The sequence below is a fragment of the Drosophila gunungcola genome, assembly GCF_025200985.1.
Source record: "Drosophila gunungcola strain Sukarami chromosome 2R unlocalized genomic scaffold, Dgunungcola_SK_2 000006F, whole genome shotgun sequence".
Lineage (NCBI taxonomy): Eukaryota > Metazoa > Arthropoda > Insecta > Diptera > Drosophilidae > Drosophila > Drosophila gunungcola.
In genome coordinates this window covers 1,707,854-1,727,809 of record NW_026453168.1, presented here as the reverse complement: position 1 = coordinate 1,727,809, position 19,956 = coordinate 1,707,854, and the positions used below count along the sequence as shown (strand labels likewise).

At 45.1% G+C, this 19,956-nt stretch overlaps 1 protein-coding gene across 1 annotated transcript; it reads left to right on the top strand.

Annotated features, from left to right (window-relative positions):
• Positions 1–4,364: 4,364 nt before the first annotated feature.
• LOC128254935 (epidermal growth factor receptor) lies at positions 4,365–19,466 on the top strand. Its single transcript, XM_052984310.1, is given in 7 exon segments — positions 4,365–5,546; positions 13,366–13,588; positions 14,316–14,394; positions 14,396–15,082; positions 15,084–15,492; positions 15,864–15,996; positions 16,068–19,466. Coding segments are annotated over 7 exon segments (4,296 nt in total). The 5' UTR covers positions 4,365–5,248; the 3' UTR covers positions 18,535–19,466.
• The last annotated feature ends 490 nt before the right edge of the window (positions 19,467–19,956 follow it).

Here is a 19,956-nt window from a genome sequence, read left to right as displayed (position 1 = left end):
ACTAAAATGCATTTTAAATCAGCATTTTAAGATTATGAATATGTAAAAATGATATTGCAGTAATTTCTCTGCGTGAAGCACACGTGTGCGTGGCTAAAACGTCCGTTTCTCGGCTTCTCTCCGCGCTTATCGCCACCAGATTCTCTCTTTCTCCGGAGGTGCCTTCGCTTATCTGACCGGAATGGCATTCACTTCGTGCTTTATGCCCGGATTAAATATAGCAAATCGAAGCGATGCGCTAATTGAACTTGTTGCTGTCCGCTCCCAAAATGGCCGCCCAACAATGTGGCGATGGCCTACCATAATTTACATTTAGCGGCACAAGCCACAAATTGCAAATATTATGGACAGACTTGACTAAAATATTTTCGTGGGTATTTATAAATCGGGCGGGAGTACGCATACTCGTACTCGTACTCGGACCCTCACAGATCCGCGTCTCGAGCTGCGGCAAAAGCTCCCCAGCGACTTGACCGCTCATATTTCACACTTCACGACAAAGCGATTAAAGTCGCGCAAACAATCTGTTATTGGAGTTGTTGCAATTATGTTTACAAAGACATTAAAAAGGAACGAAAGGCGAATGGCGAACGGCGAAATAAAAATACGAGGAACACAGCGAACACAGAGCTAAGCTCAACTCAAAAACTCGAAATCGGCCCATGAGACGTTGAGGCACTCTTTATTTTGTATTGCTTCTTTTTTTCCTGCTTGTTTTTGTGTGTTTTTTGAAACGTGAGTCGTGCACCAACACAGCCCAGCATACGACGGCGACAATCAATAAAAAAAATCAGTAAAAAGCCAGAAAACAAAAACAAAACCACAAAAACTTTATGCTAAAACGATGAGATGAAGTCAAAGTTTCTGCGTATTTGCTGGGGGTTAAAGTTAGGGCTGCGCTCGATCTCCCGACCAATTAGCCGCGCTGAGTGGAAGGAATTGGCAGTGGAATAGGCATAGGAATGCTTCTCTGAGCCGGCCCTAAAGAGCCATCAAAGCCAAATGTGCCGCATCATGTTGGGGCCACGGCAATTAGCTTTAATTCTAAGCAGCTTTTCACAGCCATGTGACAAGTTGAATGCTGATGAAGCACAACCGCAGCCGGAATTTGATCGATCTATCATCTGTATCGACGGATTGCCAAGGCAAAAGGGTTGTGCCAAAGGGCCAGGTAATCCAATTACGCGCCTTCAGGTGTTAGGGCTGGCACGCGCTTAAAGTTGGCCAAAATTAAGATTGTATTTAAGGCAGCCAAACGGAATCATACTCTCATTTTTCTTCTGTTTGCATATCTTTTCTCTCACAAACATTTGACTAACCCCCTGTTAGTCTGGGGCTTTCTTGTTAATAGCTTAATGATTATTTAATTATCGTTTTCTATTTATAGCTTGGCAAAACAAAATGAGACACCAAATTTAACGTATTTTTGGATCACGTCATTACTTTGATTTTTATTGCTTTTAATTTATTATTTGAATATTAAATACAATTTAGACCATTTAAGCTCTTTCCAAAAATCTATTAAATTTGAATCAGAATTTAATATTTCACACATTACATTGCATCCATTTTTTACTTGTAAGAAGACTTTTGGCCTTTTAGATATTTTCATTTCATATTAATTTAAGTCCTCATTAGTTGAGTATAATCAGATGTTGATTTGAAGAGCATACGAATTTACAGTCTATAACTAAGGCGTGATTGTATGTTCTGTAGGTCTGTCTTTAATTTTTGTTCACTGCTGAGTACTATGCGCCAATGTGCAACACTTCATAATGCAACAAATTCGTTGCGCCCTAGGGGCTGGAGCATCCCTCTCGGCCTGAGACACTTGAGCGCCTCCTGAGCCGATCTTTTGTTGCTCTTAATCTGCGTGGCACTTGAAAGTAACGCCTCGACTGCGATTCCGACTCTTCGACTCTGTGAGTGCCAGACATCGATGGTGATGATCACGATGACGATGACGAGGTTGCAATGATTCCGACAACCTGTAGAGCGGCCAGGAATCACTTCAAGGGTCTGGGTCTTAAGGCTTTCTTTTGAAATTGGGAAAACCAGAGGAGATCATAGACAGATGGAGTGCTGTTGGATGGGGGAGTTATGTACATACATAACATAAAAAACATTTCTCTTCGCATGGCATTTTGTACGCTTCATCAAATGTTTATGAGTGTGGGTCGGGGCATCACGGCATCTCGGCATCTTACACCTTTCGAGCGGCGTTTACCTGTGGATCGGAGTGGTGGTGGCTTGGCGGCTTGGCGGAGTGCCCTGAAGTGGTTTCGGAGTTCTGAGATCGTTCTCAACTTGATGTTCGGCTGTCAGTTGCATGCTCCTCGATTTTGACAGATGATTCTGTACGGGTTGGGCACTGGCCTTTGATTGAGGTTTGTGTCAGATAGCTATTAATATGTTTGATTTTGGCTGCAGATCGGCGCTTTCCCCTCACCCCTCAACCTCCACGGAAAACTCTTCGAAACGCTTTTCAATTTAAATGTATTTTCATGCTCTGAAACAAAGCGCCGAGCGAGACAATGCAACGCCTCTCGAGAGTCGCAGCGTGGGATTCGAGATTCGAATGCGGCACTGCGGCACTGCGGCACTTCTCTCGAGATGGTTGCGCTTTTCCGAGTGCACCTTTTGTCCCCGGTTATTTATTTGTGTTATGCCAAAGCGAAAAGGTCAAAACGGTTTTACCTGCCTGGCCGAAAACAGTGTCCTTTTGGCCCGATCCCGACCCCGATACCGATCCCGATCCCGCAGAGCACATGGCGCAGGCGTAGAAACCCCGATTGCTTGTGGGTTGGGAACAGGTGAAGAGGCCTCCAAAATCTCGGATCTGCCCTAACAATGTTGACAACGCTCGAACAGCAATCTTTTTGCCAAAAGACAATCCATGGCCCACGCAGGCTCAACTCACAGATACTGATACAGATGCGGGCGCAGATACAGATGCAAAACTGCCGAGATCTTGTGTGCTTATATGGCAGCATTGCCCACACATACACACATATTGCCAGGTTAGAGAGAGAGAGAAAGAGAGATCGTTTTACCTGAGCATTTTCGAATTCGCCGCAAGCTGGCTGCAACAACAATCGTCACTTAACAGCAGAACCTCCAACAACAACAATAGTGCCAAGAAATTGGGATATACACAAGATCTTACCTGTGAGAGCGACCTGCAATCGATGCGAATCTTAAATGCCCTGCACATCTGTCGGAGTTAAGATGCTGCCGGATTATCCCCGCATTAATTTTGCCGTTGCTATAGGGTGTTGAGTATTTCGGGGGAGGGGAAAATCAGGAGATTGTTTTTCAAGTACTTACCTGTGTAACAAAACTCTTTTTCTAAAGCAAGAAAAATACTTGCAGTGCTCTTCACCAGGCGCCTGTTTAGTGTCCACTTTTTTTTTTTTTTTTAGCCCTAAGGCAGTATAAATTAATTTTCCTCGAGCTTGGTTCTAAGTCGTAGGACTCATATTTAATAATAATACTTGTACCTTCAAATTCTGTAAATAATGTATGTAACACTTTTCATATTTTAATTTATACTTTGCTAGTCTTTTCCACATTTAAGTGGGGTTTCCAAAATGTACTTACAATTTTACTGTTTTTTTGGCTATTGATGTTTTCTGAAAAGTAAAAACAATATTTAAAATACAAACATTAAAGGAACTAAAAGTTTACTTATTTAAAAAAATTTTTAGATTAAGGTATGAAGGGATTAAACATTTGTAGAAGCTGAATAACCCTCTTACATACATATACAATTAGTTGTCTTAATAAAAACCTTTGAGTTAGGTGGTATTTTCAAAGAGAGTAAAATTTGCTTAACATATAAATATCATTAAAATATTATTCGGATTTAAGAATATCTCAAGTTGTTTTTTTCGTCCATATCAGATGCCGTTATATAATCAGATTCTGGTGCATTTTGCCAGTTCCCATGCTATGTAGAGCATTCGTTGGTCAGGGGAGATTGCCCAATATATCTTGCCGTATCGTTTCGTATTACGCTGACTTTTTAAAACGCTGCTACGTTTACGCTTACCTGTAGATGCCCCGCTGCCAGTGCGAGTGGGAGGGGAATATATGGGTATTGTGAGGGAGCGAGAGGGGGCGAGGAGAGCGGTCTGCAGCTGTGCCGTACCGCCGTACCGTATTGCCTATTGTGAGAGCCAGAGTCTCTGGCTTTGCTTTTATTTTGACCTGATCTGCGCTTGAGATTTCGCCTGCCAGCCGCTCACCTTTCCGTATTTTTACCTGTGTGCGCGCTCTTCGCCGAAAGAGAGATAGAGAGAAAAGGGAGTAAAGCAACAAAGAGAGATACAGGGAGAGAGGGTGTCTGTGTTTGGGCTTCGCTTTTGGTTTCAGTCCCGAGTACAACTTGTTGCTGCGCAGACGCGAATCGCTCATCCGCACGGAGTGTCCGAGTTCGAGTTCGAGACCGAGTCCTCTGTCAATATATCTTTGCTCTCGATCGCGGCGATTGCTAATTCGGCCATTGTGCTAATCGAAATACCGAGAAATCGCAATCCGCAAAAGTCGCAACTCTGGTGTAAAACAAGTGCTTTCGAATATACAATCTATATCTACGTTTCTTTTGTGATTTCCATGCTAATTGGCAGCCGGGGCTGCCTTTGGCTCAGTTCGAGAGATGGCCAAGTGTGTTTGTGCAAGCCATTCGGCTGCGGGGGCTTAAAACAATTGCTTAGGGCAATTAAAGCTGCGCCTGCGCGCCCCTTCCTAACCTCAAAAAATCGTCAGCGAACTCAAAGAAGCTAAAAATACATCTGAAAAATAACAAAAAAATATATATGAGTATATAAAAGCCTTCGGACGAGACTCTTGTGGCTCGTAATGTGAAACTGGTTCCTACACACACACACACACACACACTAATACATACTCACAAAGTTAACAGTCCCACTCGAAAACACACACATACAGTGAAATGTAAACACCAATACAGTGGCGAATTGCAACGACAACAGCTTAAATACAAAACAACAACAACAACAACAGTTTGAGAAACGCAGTGAAAGAGTTGAAATAAAATTTATGAAAAAGTTGTATCTTTGGCACGCAAAGCTGAGCAAGCAAAAGAGCCGAAAGTAAACCGCAAGTTCACGAAAATAAATATATAAAAATAACCCCTATGACGTCAGGGGTTATTGCTTGGAACAGGGCTTGATTTATCCCACTGTACCAAAAAAAAAAAAAAAAAAAATCAACCCACCGTCCAACAATGCTGCTGCGACGGCGCAACGGCCTTTGCCTCCCCCTCCTGCTGCTGCTCTTGGTCCACTGCATTTGCATTTGGCCCGCTTCGGCGGTCCGCGATCGCTACGCCCGCCAAAACAATCGCCAGCGCCATCAGGACTTGGATCGAGATCGGGATCGGGATCGGTTCGTCTATCGCAGCAGTTCGGCGAGGGATCGGCAGAGGGGCGGGGCCAACTTCGCCCTGGGACTTGGACCCGGTGGCGTTACCATTCCCACCAGTCTGGAGGATCAGAAGCCCAACGAGTTTGTCAAGGGAAAAAGTAAGTTGTCCACCGCCAGGATCTAGCCAGCCATCCATCCGTCTTCGTTACACAGCCCATCTATCACAATGTGTTTGTGTAGATCATCCGCCTGCTTGGCTGCCTGGCTGCTCGCCTGCCCATATATCAAAAAAGCCAAGTCGGCCCAAATATGACCACCGAATCGGTATCACTTGGGCTCTTGAGTTTCCAGTCTTTTTAGGTTTTCAGTTTCGGTTTCGTTCCAGCGATATGCTGTTGGTTATCTTATCGCCGGTGAGCTGTTGTTTTTGTTCTGTTTGCCCCTTATGCTGCACTTTATATATTAGCTTCGTTTTCGGCTGCATTTCGAATTATTAGGTCTTATCGCTACCCTGGGAAACTCAAATATCGAGGGCTATGCGCGAATCGCGCAATGTTGAAAAAAGGAAAGTAATTTTTATAGAACAAATTATAATGGTCTGGACAATGTCAATTGTGTTGGAGCAGTGAATATTTTATTTTATATATCTGGCTATATAAAAGGAGATTTATTTTTTTTTAATAAAAACTTGGTATTTTCATTTTATTTTTTTTAAATTTTTTCTTTATATATGTCTTATAATTTCTGAAACAAAGTTTTTGAACAACACTTCAATTAATTGTATTTTATTTATTTATATAAAAATCGTTTTTTGTCCATATATTCTTTTTGTCTTATATTAATATTTTTCTAAATGTGCCTCCTGCTACCCTGACACTTAAGATATGGCAAAAAATCAAGTATACGCCAGGGTATCTTTAATTTCACACCCTCTTCGACTATTTTCATACCTGCCCTTTGCTGCTGGTCTCACCTGCCCTCACCTCTTGACTTGGCGCTGGCTTAGTCAAAGAGTCTTGTGTGCACTATCGCCCCCTGATTCGGGTTCCCCTCCCCCTCCCCCTCCCACTTCCCCTTTTCCACCGCCCTGCATCAGATATCACGCAAACAACAAATACCAGAACACACTGATTAGCCAAGGAGAGCATTTCGTTCTGCATTTCGTAATGTCAAGAGTACAAGGTAAAGCGTAGTTAGTTAGTGTTAAGATCGCTCGACTTTTCTCGCCGTCTGCGTGCACTTTTCACTGCATCAGCGGTAATTGCAGTGACAGCAACAAGCGACACAATTTCCAGCTAAAATGGCGACTCAATTTGTTGACTCCGCAATTCTCGAGGTTTTCTTGGCGGGGTTCGGCTGTTGGCCGTTGGAAAATTAATACAAGTTTGTATTCGCATACTGGAACTTTCGGCTGGGTGGCTGTTTGAACAACCATTTGGCCACAATTTAATGAACAGCACTGCGTATCTGGCCGTGTCTGTTTGCACAATACTTTGAGGCAAATGTTTGTATTTGGCGGGCAAACAAAAAAATACAAAATTAAAAATGGAGGCAAGTAAAGGCCGTCCGTCGATATACAGTACTCAGTGATCTTGTAGCTGCAAATTAATAATTGAATGTGCGCATTGTCCGCCGGCAACTGTGCAAATATTGATAGGAAAACTTTGGCTGGGGTCTATGCTAATGGAGAGTTACTACCACATAGCCGGATATAAAATCCGGATATCTGGCTAGATAAGCGGCTTATGAAACCGATAAAGATTCTCGTCTTCGACCCGATAATCGTCCCCATTATTTTGCACAGACGATCGTTAACTCAAAGCCCTTTTCCACTGGAATTGTTTGCGTTGTTTGCACTCCGTTACTGTGTTGTTTCTTTCTTTATGACCATAAATAAGCACAGCTGCGGCAAATATGCAAATAAATACTAGAGAAAAGCCTGCCGCAAGCTGCACGTGCAGGCGAATCAAACCCGTTGAACAATATATTTTTTATGGGGGTTTGGGAAACTTGAACAACTATATAGCTTAAACTAATTCGCAATGAGCCGATTGAGTGAAATGACCTTGCTCGTGCAGCAAACCATCTTTCATTTCTGACATTAGAAATTATAGTGCAATTGTATTATAACATTTTTGTAAACCTTAATTCGTAGAATTTTACTGTTTGTTGGATTTTTTTGAAGTGACTGCTTTAATTAATTGGAATTGTTACTCACTTCTATAGAGAAAGCATATGTCACGGGGAAAATTTTTTTTTTATTTATGAACATAATGTTTCCTATTGTTATTATTGTAACAAACATGTTTAAACCAGTCAGACATGAGAGATTAACAATTTATTGCTTTTTAAATAAGTTTACTCGCGTAACATATTTTTATTAGCGTAAAGTTGCGGTTTAGTTGTATTTAAAAGTAGTTTGTTTTCATTCTAATAAGTAAATTTAATAAATAAGCAGTTTATCTGTTAAAAAATTCGATTACCTTTTGAATTCTTTGTTTTTTCATACAAATAATATATTTCTTCAAAGCAAACCTTTTAGTTGTTTCAGTCACCCTAGAAATATCTCGTAAAGAGCTTACCAATCCGATTTTGGAGTTCACTACACCCACCTCCCCCCACATAGATACACACTCGCACACACACACACACAGCCCATCTCAGGGCGGCTTGAGTGTGCGTGCCAGCGCTTGAAAAACCGCATTCCATAGTGCGCTTTGCTGCGATGACTTGAGTCGAAGTCGAAGTAAGTCCAAGTCCGAGTCCAACCAGCATCCCCACAATCCCAGCATCCCAGCCCCCTGAGGCCCCCATTCTCTAGCTAATTACGGCGACAGGCACGCGCTGTTTTCGTCTGTGTGTGTCCGTGTGTGTTTTGCATTTTTCTATAATATTTCTGATTAAGCCATCGTATCAAAGAAATAATGGCCAAATTGAACTGCGAAATGGTCAGAGCTTGGCTTTCAGCCAATGCTGAACTTTAAGGCCTGGTCGGCTGCAGTCGTTGATGCATTAGCGTTGCATTTACTTTTAGCCGTTCGACTACTTCCAGCAATTTTGAGCCCGAGTCGAAATACTGGTTTTCTAAAACCCACACGGATATACAAACACACACACACACACACACACACACACACATACCAGCGAGAGCAGAGAGCGGTGGAAATAAAAAGAGAGAGCATCTCGGGCTGCTGCGATTGCGCAGTGTCAGTCTCTGCGCATATTTGTTTTATTTTCCTGGACCCAAAGACACTTTTCCTAGGATACACAGTAAAATGAATAGATTTATGATACACGAATTAAAACCTAAATTACTAGGATGGTAAATAAATAAATTAAATAATTAAATAATAAACATAAAATCATTTAAAGCATAAACGGATAAACTTTCCAGTCTTATAGATTTGTTAGTATAGTACATATAAACTAAAACTTAAACTATATAAAATTGTTAAAGAAATTGTAGATTTTTCTCCGTTTGAAGTTATTAATAAGTTCGTAAGTTTTATAAAGAAAGCTCTCTTTAATTACCCCATTTCAAATATTTGGATTTGGCTTAACATTGAAAATTAACCATATTTCTTACTGTATGATGGCTTTTGTGAACTTTTGACTGCAGTTCGCCTGACTCTCTGCCTCCGCCTTTTTTCTTTGCCTCTTTTTTCTGCGTGTGGGCGTTCGATTTCGAAAACCAGAGCCAAATGCGAGGTTGTCGGTCCTCTGCCCACGAGAACTGCTGCCCGTTGCTGCCGAGATCGCTTCTGAGACTGAGACCTCTCCCCGATTTTCTTTTCCGTCTCGCTCTTGAGCCGTTCTATGCCTAAAAATAGTTGCGAATGTGAAAATTCAAAGCCAGGCAGCAGACCAAAAATGGCGCCAGGGCGTGCTCATTAAGCCAAAGCCAAAGCCAGAGCCAAAGCCATAGCCAGAGCCATAAGCTGCAATTCAGCCCAGTTGGGGGGTTTTCTGTTGATTAAGGGGGCCGGGGAACTCAGAACAAAGAGTGCTGGCAACAGCGAAAACAATAAGCTTATCTAATCCAGGCATTGCTGTTGCTCTTTCTGTTCGCTGTTGCTGTTCGCTGTCGTGCCTCACGACCTGCGCCCAATTGTTGTTCGAAACAAAATGAACGCGCTTCGAACACGAAAACCCGAAAGCAGAAGATGCTGATCATGGCGTCGAGGATCATGCGAGGGCAGGGGGGGCGCTGCCAAGGAAAACCAGCCAGATGAGCCGCCACAAGGCATCACCATCACCATCACCTTCACCATCATCATCATCATCTCCAGCCAAGAGGCTGTCTTTCTGTGCCTGTTGCTATGTTGTTGTGTTGCTGCATCTTCGCTTCGTGGCCGTTGCCTGATTTGCCTTTGTTTCAGCACTCAAAGAAATAAGGGTGTGAGAGCTAAAAGCATTCAAACATTTTATGCTTGCATTTACATATTGCTATTTTCAACTTGTCGCTATCGAAGTCCTTAAAACTGTTTATTGCTTAAGAGAAATAGATAACATTATTGAATATATTTTGTACAATATTTGGGAATCTCCAATCTGTATTAACAGAATTATATTATTAACCAAAGTCGATTATAAAGTTCCAAACTTTTATTCTTCAGAATCTTGCTGAACACTAATTTCTGAAGTATTATAAATCTGTTTAAAATATTTAGTACAATGTACGGGGAACTCAAACTTTTAAATTGTTTAATAATTGTAATTTGAAATTTACTTTTCTGTTAATTTTAAAAAGCTTAAAATTAAGTTTATATCTTTGGGATGGTAGTTTTGGACAGTGCCTTTTTTTTAACGGAGGACAGTCGAATGTCGGTGCTTTGTTGTTGCTGCCACGACGACTTCGGCCTGCAAATTTGTTATGCCAAGCTGAAGATGCGCCTGCGCTTGCAGCGTTTTCTGGGGAAGATTTCCTGGCCTTAGTCTCTGCCCCCCTGATCCCCTGACCCCCTTAAACCGTCAACCATCCCACCACCCGCTGCAGTTGCGCTTATTTGCCTTCGCCTTCGTGACGCCACGACGCGAGCATAGAACACAGCGGCAATAGCTGGCCACACGAAAGAAAGTTGCCGCAACAGCATTCTGCAAAGCGAAATAAAAAGTCAGAAAACCTCTGAGAGAGAGGAAAATTGCAAAATCCGCGCACGTAAGCGTCGAACTGGAGACTCATGGCTCTGGCTTTGGCTTTGTCTTTGGCTTCAATCCAGTGGTAAACGTAAACCCCTCCGCCCCTAATGAGCTGCGTGTTTTTAATGGCTGCACAAATGAATTTATTAAGCACTTTTACACAATTTCATTGTAAAATAGGCGCGTGCCGTGCGGCAGTGGACTGAAATTGTCGCAAAACAGTTATGAATTATTTATGGGGAGTTGTGAGGCGATCAAAAAGGGGAAGGGGGGGTAGGTAAACGGGGCAGAGTCGTACCGATCGCATTGCAATTGCTGTCGTACGTTAATCTATGACACCTTGCGATCCGGTCAGCTGCATCTACATATGGCGCCGGATCGAAACTTTCACCAGCCGCCGCCTTGGATCAGATCAATGTACTTGTTCATCAAATCCATCTCCCAAAAACTCACATACTGCCAGCGGCATTAACGGCGAGCAGTGCCCGATAATTTGATCGAATCGGGGTAACCATTCGATCTCGGAGCTCAAAACTCTAAACTCTGAGAAAACAATACCTGTGTCTAATGCCCTTTTAAATCTTTTGTTATATTACAACAAAATCTAGACAATTCTTGTTCTTCGTGTTGCCGCGGGCCAGTCGAGGAGGGTACACAAAAATGTTGCCAGCCATCTGGGGTTCGGGGTTTTTGTTTTTCGGTTTTCGGTTTTCGGTTTCGGGCCATGAGTTAAAAATCTTTTCCACGAAATGAAAATACAGACACAGGGAGGGGAGGGGTATGAGCGCCGAGAGCGGTACGAACGTGAACAACAAAAACTGTTAAGTGCGCAGAACCGGCTGAGCGAGTCGGGTATTTTCAGTTCTGTTGCAGCGGTGAGCGGAGCATAGTAGATAGAGGGAGATGGAGATGGAGGGGACGTCAAGAACGCTTTGCGTCTAGGCCAGAATCGGAGGAAAACTTGGGGTCCAAAAGTCAAATTGACGATGGAAAACCGAAAGAATCGATTATGCAGTCTCTTCGCTTTCTTCTACCATTTCCATCTTGGTGAAAAGGCAAACAGCAGCAGCCGAAGCCGCAGCAGCAGCAGCAGCAGCTGGAAACAAAAAGCAATATTTAGAAAGTCAGCAAAGTAAAGTTTGGAATGCGGTTGCCTATTAATCAGTACGTCAGATGATGATGATGACCGCAGGGGCGGCGAAGGGCAATGGAGTTGAGTCGTGTGTGTTGATGGCTTGGCATACAAATCGATAAACAAATACAGCAAATACAGCGATTTTCCAGAGTCTGCGTTTCTGCCTCTTCCTCTGTGTTGGTTGATTAATCTCAGCGCTGAAGTTCGTTGCCTAAGTCTTTTGTTTTAATGAGCACATCATGAATTATGACTTTGATTTGTGCTGCTGCGACTGCGACTTGAGACTTCAGACATAAGACTTGAGAGGCAGCCACAGAGTGCCCGGCCACTCATTAATGTTGCCACACTTAGCCTTAGCCTAAGGATTACAAATTAGCCTTTTTGTGAGCTGGGCGGGCGTGTCGCTGGCCGAGGAGAAAAATCGCAACTGCCCCGCCACGCTCGATTCACAAGAAACCCGAGTTGAAGCGTTTGCCTGGCAGGGAATCCACCGCCGTCGTCTCGTGGCTTAAGTTTCAGGCCTCGAACATGAAAAACCTGGCTGATAAATTGTGCGCGATAAAACCCAGTCGAGAGGAGTCGACTCGACTCTTGAAAAGGGTTTCGTGATGTCGGCTTCGTTCGCCATGAGAAATGATGCTGTTGATGCTGCTGCTGCCCAGCGGCAAACCTCGACCACAAAAAATAAAATAAAAAAACAAAAAATGAAAAGAAAAGAAAAGATCTGGCAGAAACAAAGCTTAAGAATTTGTACGAAAATTTTTGCGCTTCGATTGCTGCAGCCGCTTTTGATCAGTGTCCAGCGACAAAATCGAGGTCCCAGTCGTGGCCTCACCTTCGCATCCACATCCACATCCACATTCACATCCACAACTCCCTCCCTTTCCTTTTGGCGGAATGCATGGGACGCATATCTGGGGGCATTTAACTTTTTCTTCCCATCGCCAAAGGAATTTCTCCGTTTCTGGCGACAGAAATATTTCTGTCTTTGGTTCGTTCGTCTTCATAATTATGGGATATTTGTTCGAAGGAAATCGATAAAGTTTCTTTTGTGTTTTTGGGGGGTTGGGGGAGCGGCCATTTTGTGGATAATTAGTTGGTTAGTTGGGTGCTCTGCCCCGTGGGTTGGGGCATCTTTACAAAGAATAGGTGGGTGTCTAACTCCAACTCACATGGCACACTTTTGCGGCCCACACGAACCGCTGGGGCTAGCCCACGTAGCCCTTCTCAGAAGAACCAACGCATATGAAACTGTATCTATCGGATGCAAATCAATGAAGTTGTCGCCGAAGATGCTCGACTACGAGAGCGGCTAAAACAGGTCGCTGACTAATGATAAGAGGCCGTCTGGGATGAGATGCCCGATGCGAGACTGCGTGGGTCGCTAATTATTAAAAACGCCAACTGGCACTGTGAGTCTCGCGCCCACTGGTTTTGCCTTTGTTTCGGTTTCCACCTCTACCTCTACCTCATTTTATTGCTTCCGAGCAAACAAACTACAGGGCAAAGCTATTTCCGTTCCAAGTTCGAACCGAAATTAATTTCTCAAACTGCCCGAGCATAAGTCAACACCTACCCACCTACGAACTGGTGGGCTTTTGGATAATTGGACAGTTTAGGGTCAGCAGAAACAAAAACCCATTAGCCCGTATAAGCCACCCACAGTATTACAACGATTTCCCTTTTCCCAACTCTCTTTGCAGTCTGCATCGGCACCAAATCCCGGCTGTCGGTGCCCTCGAACAAGGAGCACCATTACCGGAATCTCAAAGATCGGTACACAAACTGCACGTATGTGGATGGCAACCTGGAGCTGACCTGGCTGCCCAACGAGAATCTGGACCTGAGCTTCCTGGAAAACATTCGGGAGGTCACCGGTTATATACTGATCAGTCATGTGGACGTCAAGCAAGTGGTGTTTCCAAAGTAAGTTTGAACTTTTGAGCTCATTAACATTTGTGCATAGAAATTATCTTAAGAATGTGATGCAAGGTGTTGATTTTAGGAACACATTTTTTTAAAACGCTAAGCTGCTTAGAAATCGGAAATAAAACAATCACTACAATCAAGTAAAGTTTATAAATTGCTTAACATTTTGCAATTCTTATTAAGATGTTGCAGCTAATAAAAATAAAATTATTATAAAATCTGATTTTGAGACTGTATAATTAGACATTTTAATTATAAAATTTATTAAAATCCTAAGATGCTTCAAATCGTAAAAAAGCCACTCTAATTAAAAAAAGGTTTATTAATTTCATAACATCTATATAAAGCTAAATGTCACAAGCTTTAAACCTTAAGCTTAATCGAATTTTAATGCTAACCATTGCTAATTTAAATTGTCATTTAAAGCATTCAATAGAAATGGAAAGATTATGGAATTTGGACTGATTTTTTATCCCTCGCGATTGAGATTGTATAATAAAACATTTAAGTATTAAATTTATTAAAATTCTAAGCAGCTTAAAAATTTAAAAAAAGGCATTATAATTAAGAAAAGTTTAAAAAATGCATACGTTTTAAAACTGAATAAAGCTTAAACAAATTTTGTGGTATGCATGGCAATTTAAATTGAGTTGTCACTTAAAGTAGCCAATAAAAATTAAATTATTATAAAATGTTTACTGATTTTGTATCTCTTGAATTTCAGACTGCAAATTATACGCGGTCGCACGCTGTTCAGTTTGTCGGTGGAGGAGGACAAGTACGCCCTGTTCGTCACCTACTCCTAGGATGTACACGCTGGAGATTCCCGACCTGCGCGACGTGCTGAATGGCTACGTGGGCTTCCACAACAACTACAACCTCTGCCACATGCGGACGATCAATTGGACGGAGATCGTGTCCAGCGGCGTGGATGCGTACTACAAGTACAACTTCACGGCGCCGGAACGGGAGTGTCCGAAGTGTCACGACAAGTGCCTGAAGGGATGTTGGGGCGAGGGTATGCACAACTGCCAGAAGTTCAGCAAGGTGACCTGTTCGCCGCAGTGCGCCGGCGGTAGGTGCTACGGGCCGCAGCCGCGGCAGTGCTGCCACCTCTTCTGCGCCGGAGGATGCACTGGGCCCACGCAGAAGGACTGCATCGCCTGCAAGAACTTCTTCGACGAGGGCGTCTGCAAGGAGGAGTGCCCGCCGATGCGAAAGTACAACCCCACCACCTATGTGCTGGAGGCCAATCCGGAGGGCAAGTACGCCTACGGGGCCACCTGTGTGAAGGAGTGTCCGGGCCACCTGTTGCGCGACAATGGCGCCTGTGTGCGCAGCTGCCCGCAGGACAAGATGGCCAAGGCGGGCGAGTGTGTTCCCTGCTACGGCCCCTGCCCCAAGACATGCACGGGCGTCAGCGTCCTGCATGCCGGCAACATCGATTCCTTCCGCAACTGCACGGTGATCGATGGCAACATCCGCATCCTCGGATCAAACCTTCTCGGGCTTCCAGGACGTCTACCCCAACTACACGATGGGCGCACGCTACATACCCCTGGATCCGGAGCGACTGGAGGTCTTCTCCACGGTGAAGGAGATCACCGGCTATCTAAACATTGAGGGCACCCATCCGCGCTTCCGCAACCTGTCCTACTTTCGCAACCTGGAGACCATCCATGGCCGCCAGCTGATGGAGAGCATGTTTGCCGCGTTGGCCATCGTCAAGTCCTCGCTGTACAGCCTCGAGATGCGCAATCTCAAGCAGATCAGCTCCGGCAGCGTGGTCATCCAGCACAACCGGGACCTCTGCTACGTGGGCAACATTCGGTGGCCGGCCATCCAGATGGAGAAGGATCAGAAGGTGTGGGTCAACGAGAATCTCAGGGCGGAACTGTGTGGTAAGTTTTATTTATATGTATATTGCTTTAATTAAATTTTTTTAATTTATTTTAATAAATATCCCAGCGCTAACACTTTTATTTGTAGCACTATTCACGTTGAATGGGAGATAGAAACTTATTTTAACAAGCATAGACTTAAAATTACTTATTACTTACATTTTTGACTTACTCAAGATTATAATATATTATTATTGATAGATTATTAGCAAATATCCAGGCTTTTTAAGCGATCTTTCTATTCCTTTTTTTCATTTTACTTTAAGTTTTTTTTAAATCTTATTTGAAATCTAAAAACCTATGCTTTAGTTTTGGATAGGAGTTTGTAAACGTATGTCCTGTAACTCAATTTTATCTTAACCATTTTGCAGAGAAAAACGGAACCATTTGTTCGGATCAGTGCAACGAGGATGGCTGCTGGGGAGCTGGCACGGATCAGTGCCTCACCTGCAAGAACTTCAACTTCAATGGCACCTGCATAGCCGACTGTCGTAATATATCCAAGTAAGTTTCAAAAACCAGGAAGTAATCGTATATAGTGTGGCAGCTAACCCATTTCCCTTTGCCCCGTTTAGTGCCTACCAGTTCGACAAGAACACGTGCATGGTGTGCCATCCGGAGTGCCGGACTTGCACGGGATCCGGGGCAGACCACTGCGAGGAGTGTGTCCATGTGCGGGACGAGCAGCACTGCGTGTCCGAGTGTCCGGAGAACAAGTACAACGATCGGGGCGTGTGCCGCAAGTGCCATGCCACGTGCGAGGGATGCACGGGACCCAAGGACACCATCGGCATGGGGGCGTGCAAGACCTGCAACCTGGCCATCATCAACACAGACGCCACGGTCGAGCGCTGCCTGCTGAAGGACGACAAGTGTCCGGACGGCTACTACTGGGAGTATGTGCATCCGCAGGAGCAGGGATCGCTCAAGCCACTGGCCGGCAAGGCGGTGTGCCGGAAGTGCCATCCGCTCTGCGAACTGTGCACCAACTACGGCTTCCACGAGCAGGTGTGCTCCAAGTGCAAGGGCTACAAGCGGAAGGAGCAGTGCGAGAACGAGTGTCCTGCCAACCACTACACGGACGAGGAGCGGCGCGAGTGCTTTGAGTGCCATCCGGAGTGCAAGGGGTGCACGGGTCCGGGCGCCGACGATTGTCTGGCCTGCATCAACTTCAAGCTGTTCGACGCCAACGAGACGGGCTCGTATGGCAACTCAACGATGTTCAACTGCACCTCCAAGTGCCCGCAGGAGTTCAGGCATGTAAACTACCAGTCGCAGATCATTGGACCCTACTGCGCCTCCAGTCCACCGCGGAGCAGCAAGATGACGGCCAATCTGGATGTCAATATGATCTTTATTATCACCGGAGCTGTTCTGGTGCCCACCATCTGCATCCTGTGCGTGGTCACCTACATTTGCCGGCAGAAGCAGAAGGCCAAGAAGGAGACGGTCAAGATGACCATGGCCCTGTCCGGCTGCGAGGATTCCGAGCCGCTGCGTCCCTCAAACATTGGCGCCAATCTGTGCAAGCTGCGCATTGTCAAGGACGCGGAGTTGCGCAAGGGCGGAGTCCTGGGAATGGGCGCCTTCGGACGCGTGTACAAGGGCGTCTGGGTGCCGGAGGGTGAGAATGTCAAGATACCGGTGGCCATCAAGGAGCTGCTTAAGTCCACGGGCGCCGAGTCCAGCGAGGAGTTCCTGCGTGAGGCGTACATTATGGCCTCCGTGGAGCATGCCAATCTGCTGAAGCTGCTGGCCGTCTGCATGTCCTCGCAAATGATGCTCATCACCCAGCTGATGCCGCTGGGCTGCCTGCTGGACTATGTGCGCAGCAACCGCGACAAGATCGGCTCCAAGGCGCTGCTCAACTGGAGCACCCAGATCGCCAAGGGCATGTCGTATCTGGAGGAGAAGCGACTGGTCCATCGCGACTTGGCCGCCCGCAATGTGCTGGTGCAGACGCCCTCGCTGGTGAAGATCACGGACTTTGGGCTGGCCAAGCTGCTCAGCAGCGACTCCAACGAGTACAAGGCGGCCGGCGGCAAGATGCCCATCAAGTGGCTGGCCCTGGAGTGCATCCGCAACCGCGTCTTCACCAGCAAGTCGGACGTGTGGGCCTTCGGGGTGACCATTTGGGAGCTGCTGACCTTCGGCCAGCGACCGCACGAGAACATACCGGCCAAGGACATACCCGATCTCATCGAGGTCGGCCTGAAGCTGGACCAGCCGGGCATCTGTTCGCTGGACATCTACTGCACCCTGCTCTCGTGCTGGCATTTGGATGCGGCCATGCGGCCGACCTTCAAGCAGCTGACCACGGTCTTCGCCGAGTTCGCCCGAGATCCGGGTCGCTATCTGGCCATCCCCGGCGACAAGTTCACCCGCCTGCCGGCCTACACGAGCAAGGATGAGAAGGATCTCATCCGGAAGCTGGCGCCGCCCAGCACAGATGGCTCCGAGGCGATTGCGGAGCCGGACGAGTACCTGCAGCCAAAGACGGGGCCGGGTCCTAGCCACCGCACCGATGGCACCGATGAGATACCCAAGCTGAATCGCTACTGCAAGGATCCCAGCAACAAGAACTCCAGTGGCGGCGACGATGAGACCGACTCGGCTGCTCGGGAGGTGGGTGTGGGTAATCTGCGCCTGGACCTGCCGGTCGATGAGGATGACTACTTGGTGCCCACATGCCAGACGGGGCCCAGCAGCAACAACAACAACACCAACAATCCCAACCAAAACAACATGGCAGCGGTGGGCGTGGGCGTGGGCGTGGCCGCTGGCTACATGGATCTCATCGGAGTGCCCGTGAGCGTGGACAATCCGGAGTATCTGTTGAATGCCCAGGCTCTGGGCGTGGGCGAGGCGCCGATACCGACGCAGACCATCGGGATACCGGTGATGGCAGTGCCGGGCACCATGGAGGTCAAGATCCCGATGCCCGGCAGTGAGCCAACCAGCTCCGACCACGAGTACTACAACGACACTCAGCGGGAGCTGCAGCCGCTGCACCGAAACCGCAACACGGAGACGAGGGTGTAGACTGTAGACTGCTCCGTGGAGGGAACGGAACGGCGAACGGAGAACGGAGAATCTTGCCAAGTGCCTTTGGAAGCCATGTCGCTGCTGGCTGCCATCTGCCATCTTAGATGGAACAGCCTGTGCACAGCCTGTACAAAGCCTAGACCGACCCATAGATTTGTATATTACTACCGATATTACTCTCTAGTGTACTTAGCCAGTCCAACCCCTCTTTGTGTATACCTTTCTATCTAAACAAGTAGTCAGCAGGGATCGTTGTCGCGATCCTGCGCATGTAGATTCCATGTAATTACGAGAACAAAACACCGATAGTGCATTTCTTAGACGCCTCCGACAGACTTCAAAGGAATCCCATCCGGATCGGATCGGAGGGCTCACACTAAGCTAATCCGATGTCCAGTTCACTTGGGGCGTCCATTACTTCTTGTACTTGTAGTTAGCCGTAGTCTCTTGTAGCGCCTAATCTCCAACTGTGATATAGTTTGTACGACTCTCGACCTAAGGACCTTTAACACGATCACGATCAAACAAATCGAACGATTCGACAAACAGTTAAGCAAATGAAAATAGTAGGAAAACTAATCAATGCGTAGCCACATACCGATCTTATGCAATTTTAGGCCTAGTTTCCCAATCCCATTCGATATATCGAGTTTGACAATCAAATCCCGAGCGTGCCATGCATCGATCGATGCAAATCTCCTAAAGATTTCGAATATTTTGTTGGCACACTAGCGTGTAAGCGAATGCCTAGGCGATATGTTACTGATCAAAGATAAATAATTAATCCACACAAACATATACTTATAGCACACAATATATGTACCACTTATACACGTGTAGATTTGCCAAGTGCAGTTATGCATACCGATTAAGTTAATTTAATTTAAATTAGACTATATATATGTGAATATATTATACACAAATAAAATTATTTTTTAATAAATATTCAATTATTTTTTTAATGGAAACATAACAACTTTTTCAGATCATAAGTAATTATAGTTGCATTATCCACAGCTCAACCTGCACCACAGAAAATAAAAGTCTTATATGGGACATAATGAAGCATATCATCAACCTGATGTCTAAAACTGATGATCCACCATACAATGAGTCTCAATAGAGCTTACTGCAATCGCAATTTAAAAAATCATTAAATCGTTCCTCTTGTTTTTTCATTATTTTTATGGGCACAAATCAAAACAAAACAAAAATTATGTAAAATGAAAAAGTAATAAAATATATGTAAATGCATTCAATTTAATTATTCAAACACAAAAGTTAATTTTTAATTTTAAATTTGTAAAACTCAGACATTAAAAGCTTATTTAAAAAAAAAATTTAAATAAAAAAGGTTTCGTATATTTTACCAAATTAATATATAAATTTGATAAATTTGAAAATCACTAGAAAAACGGA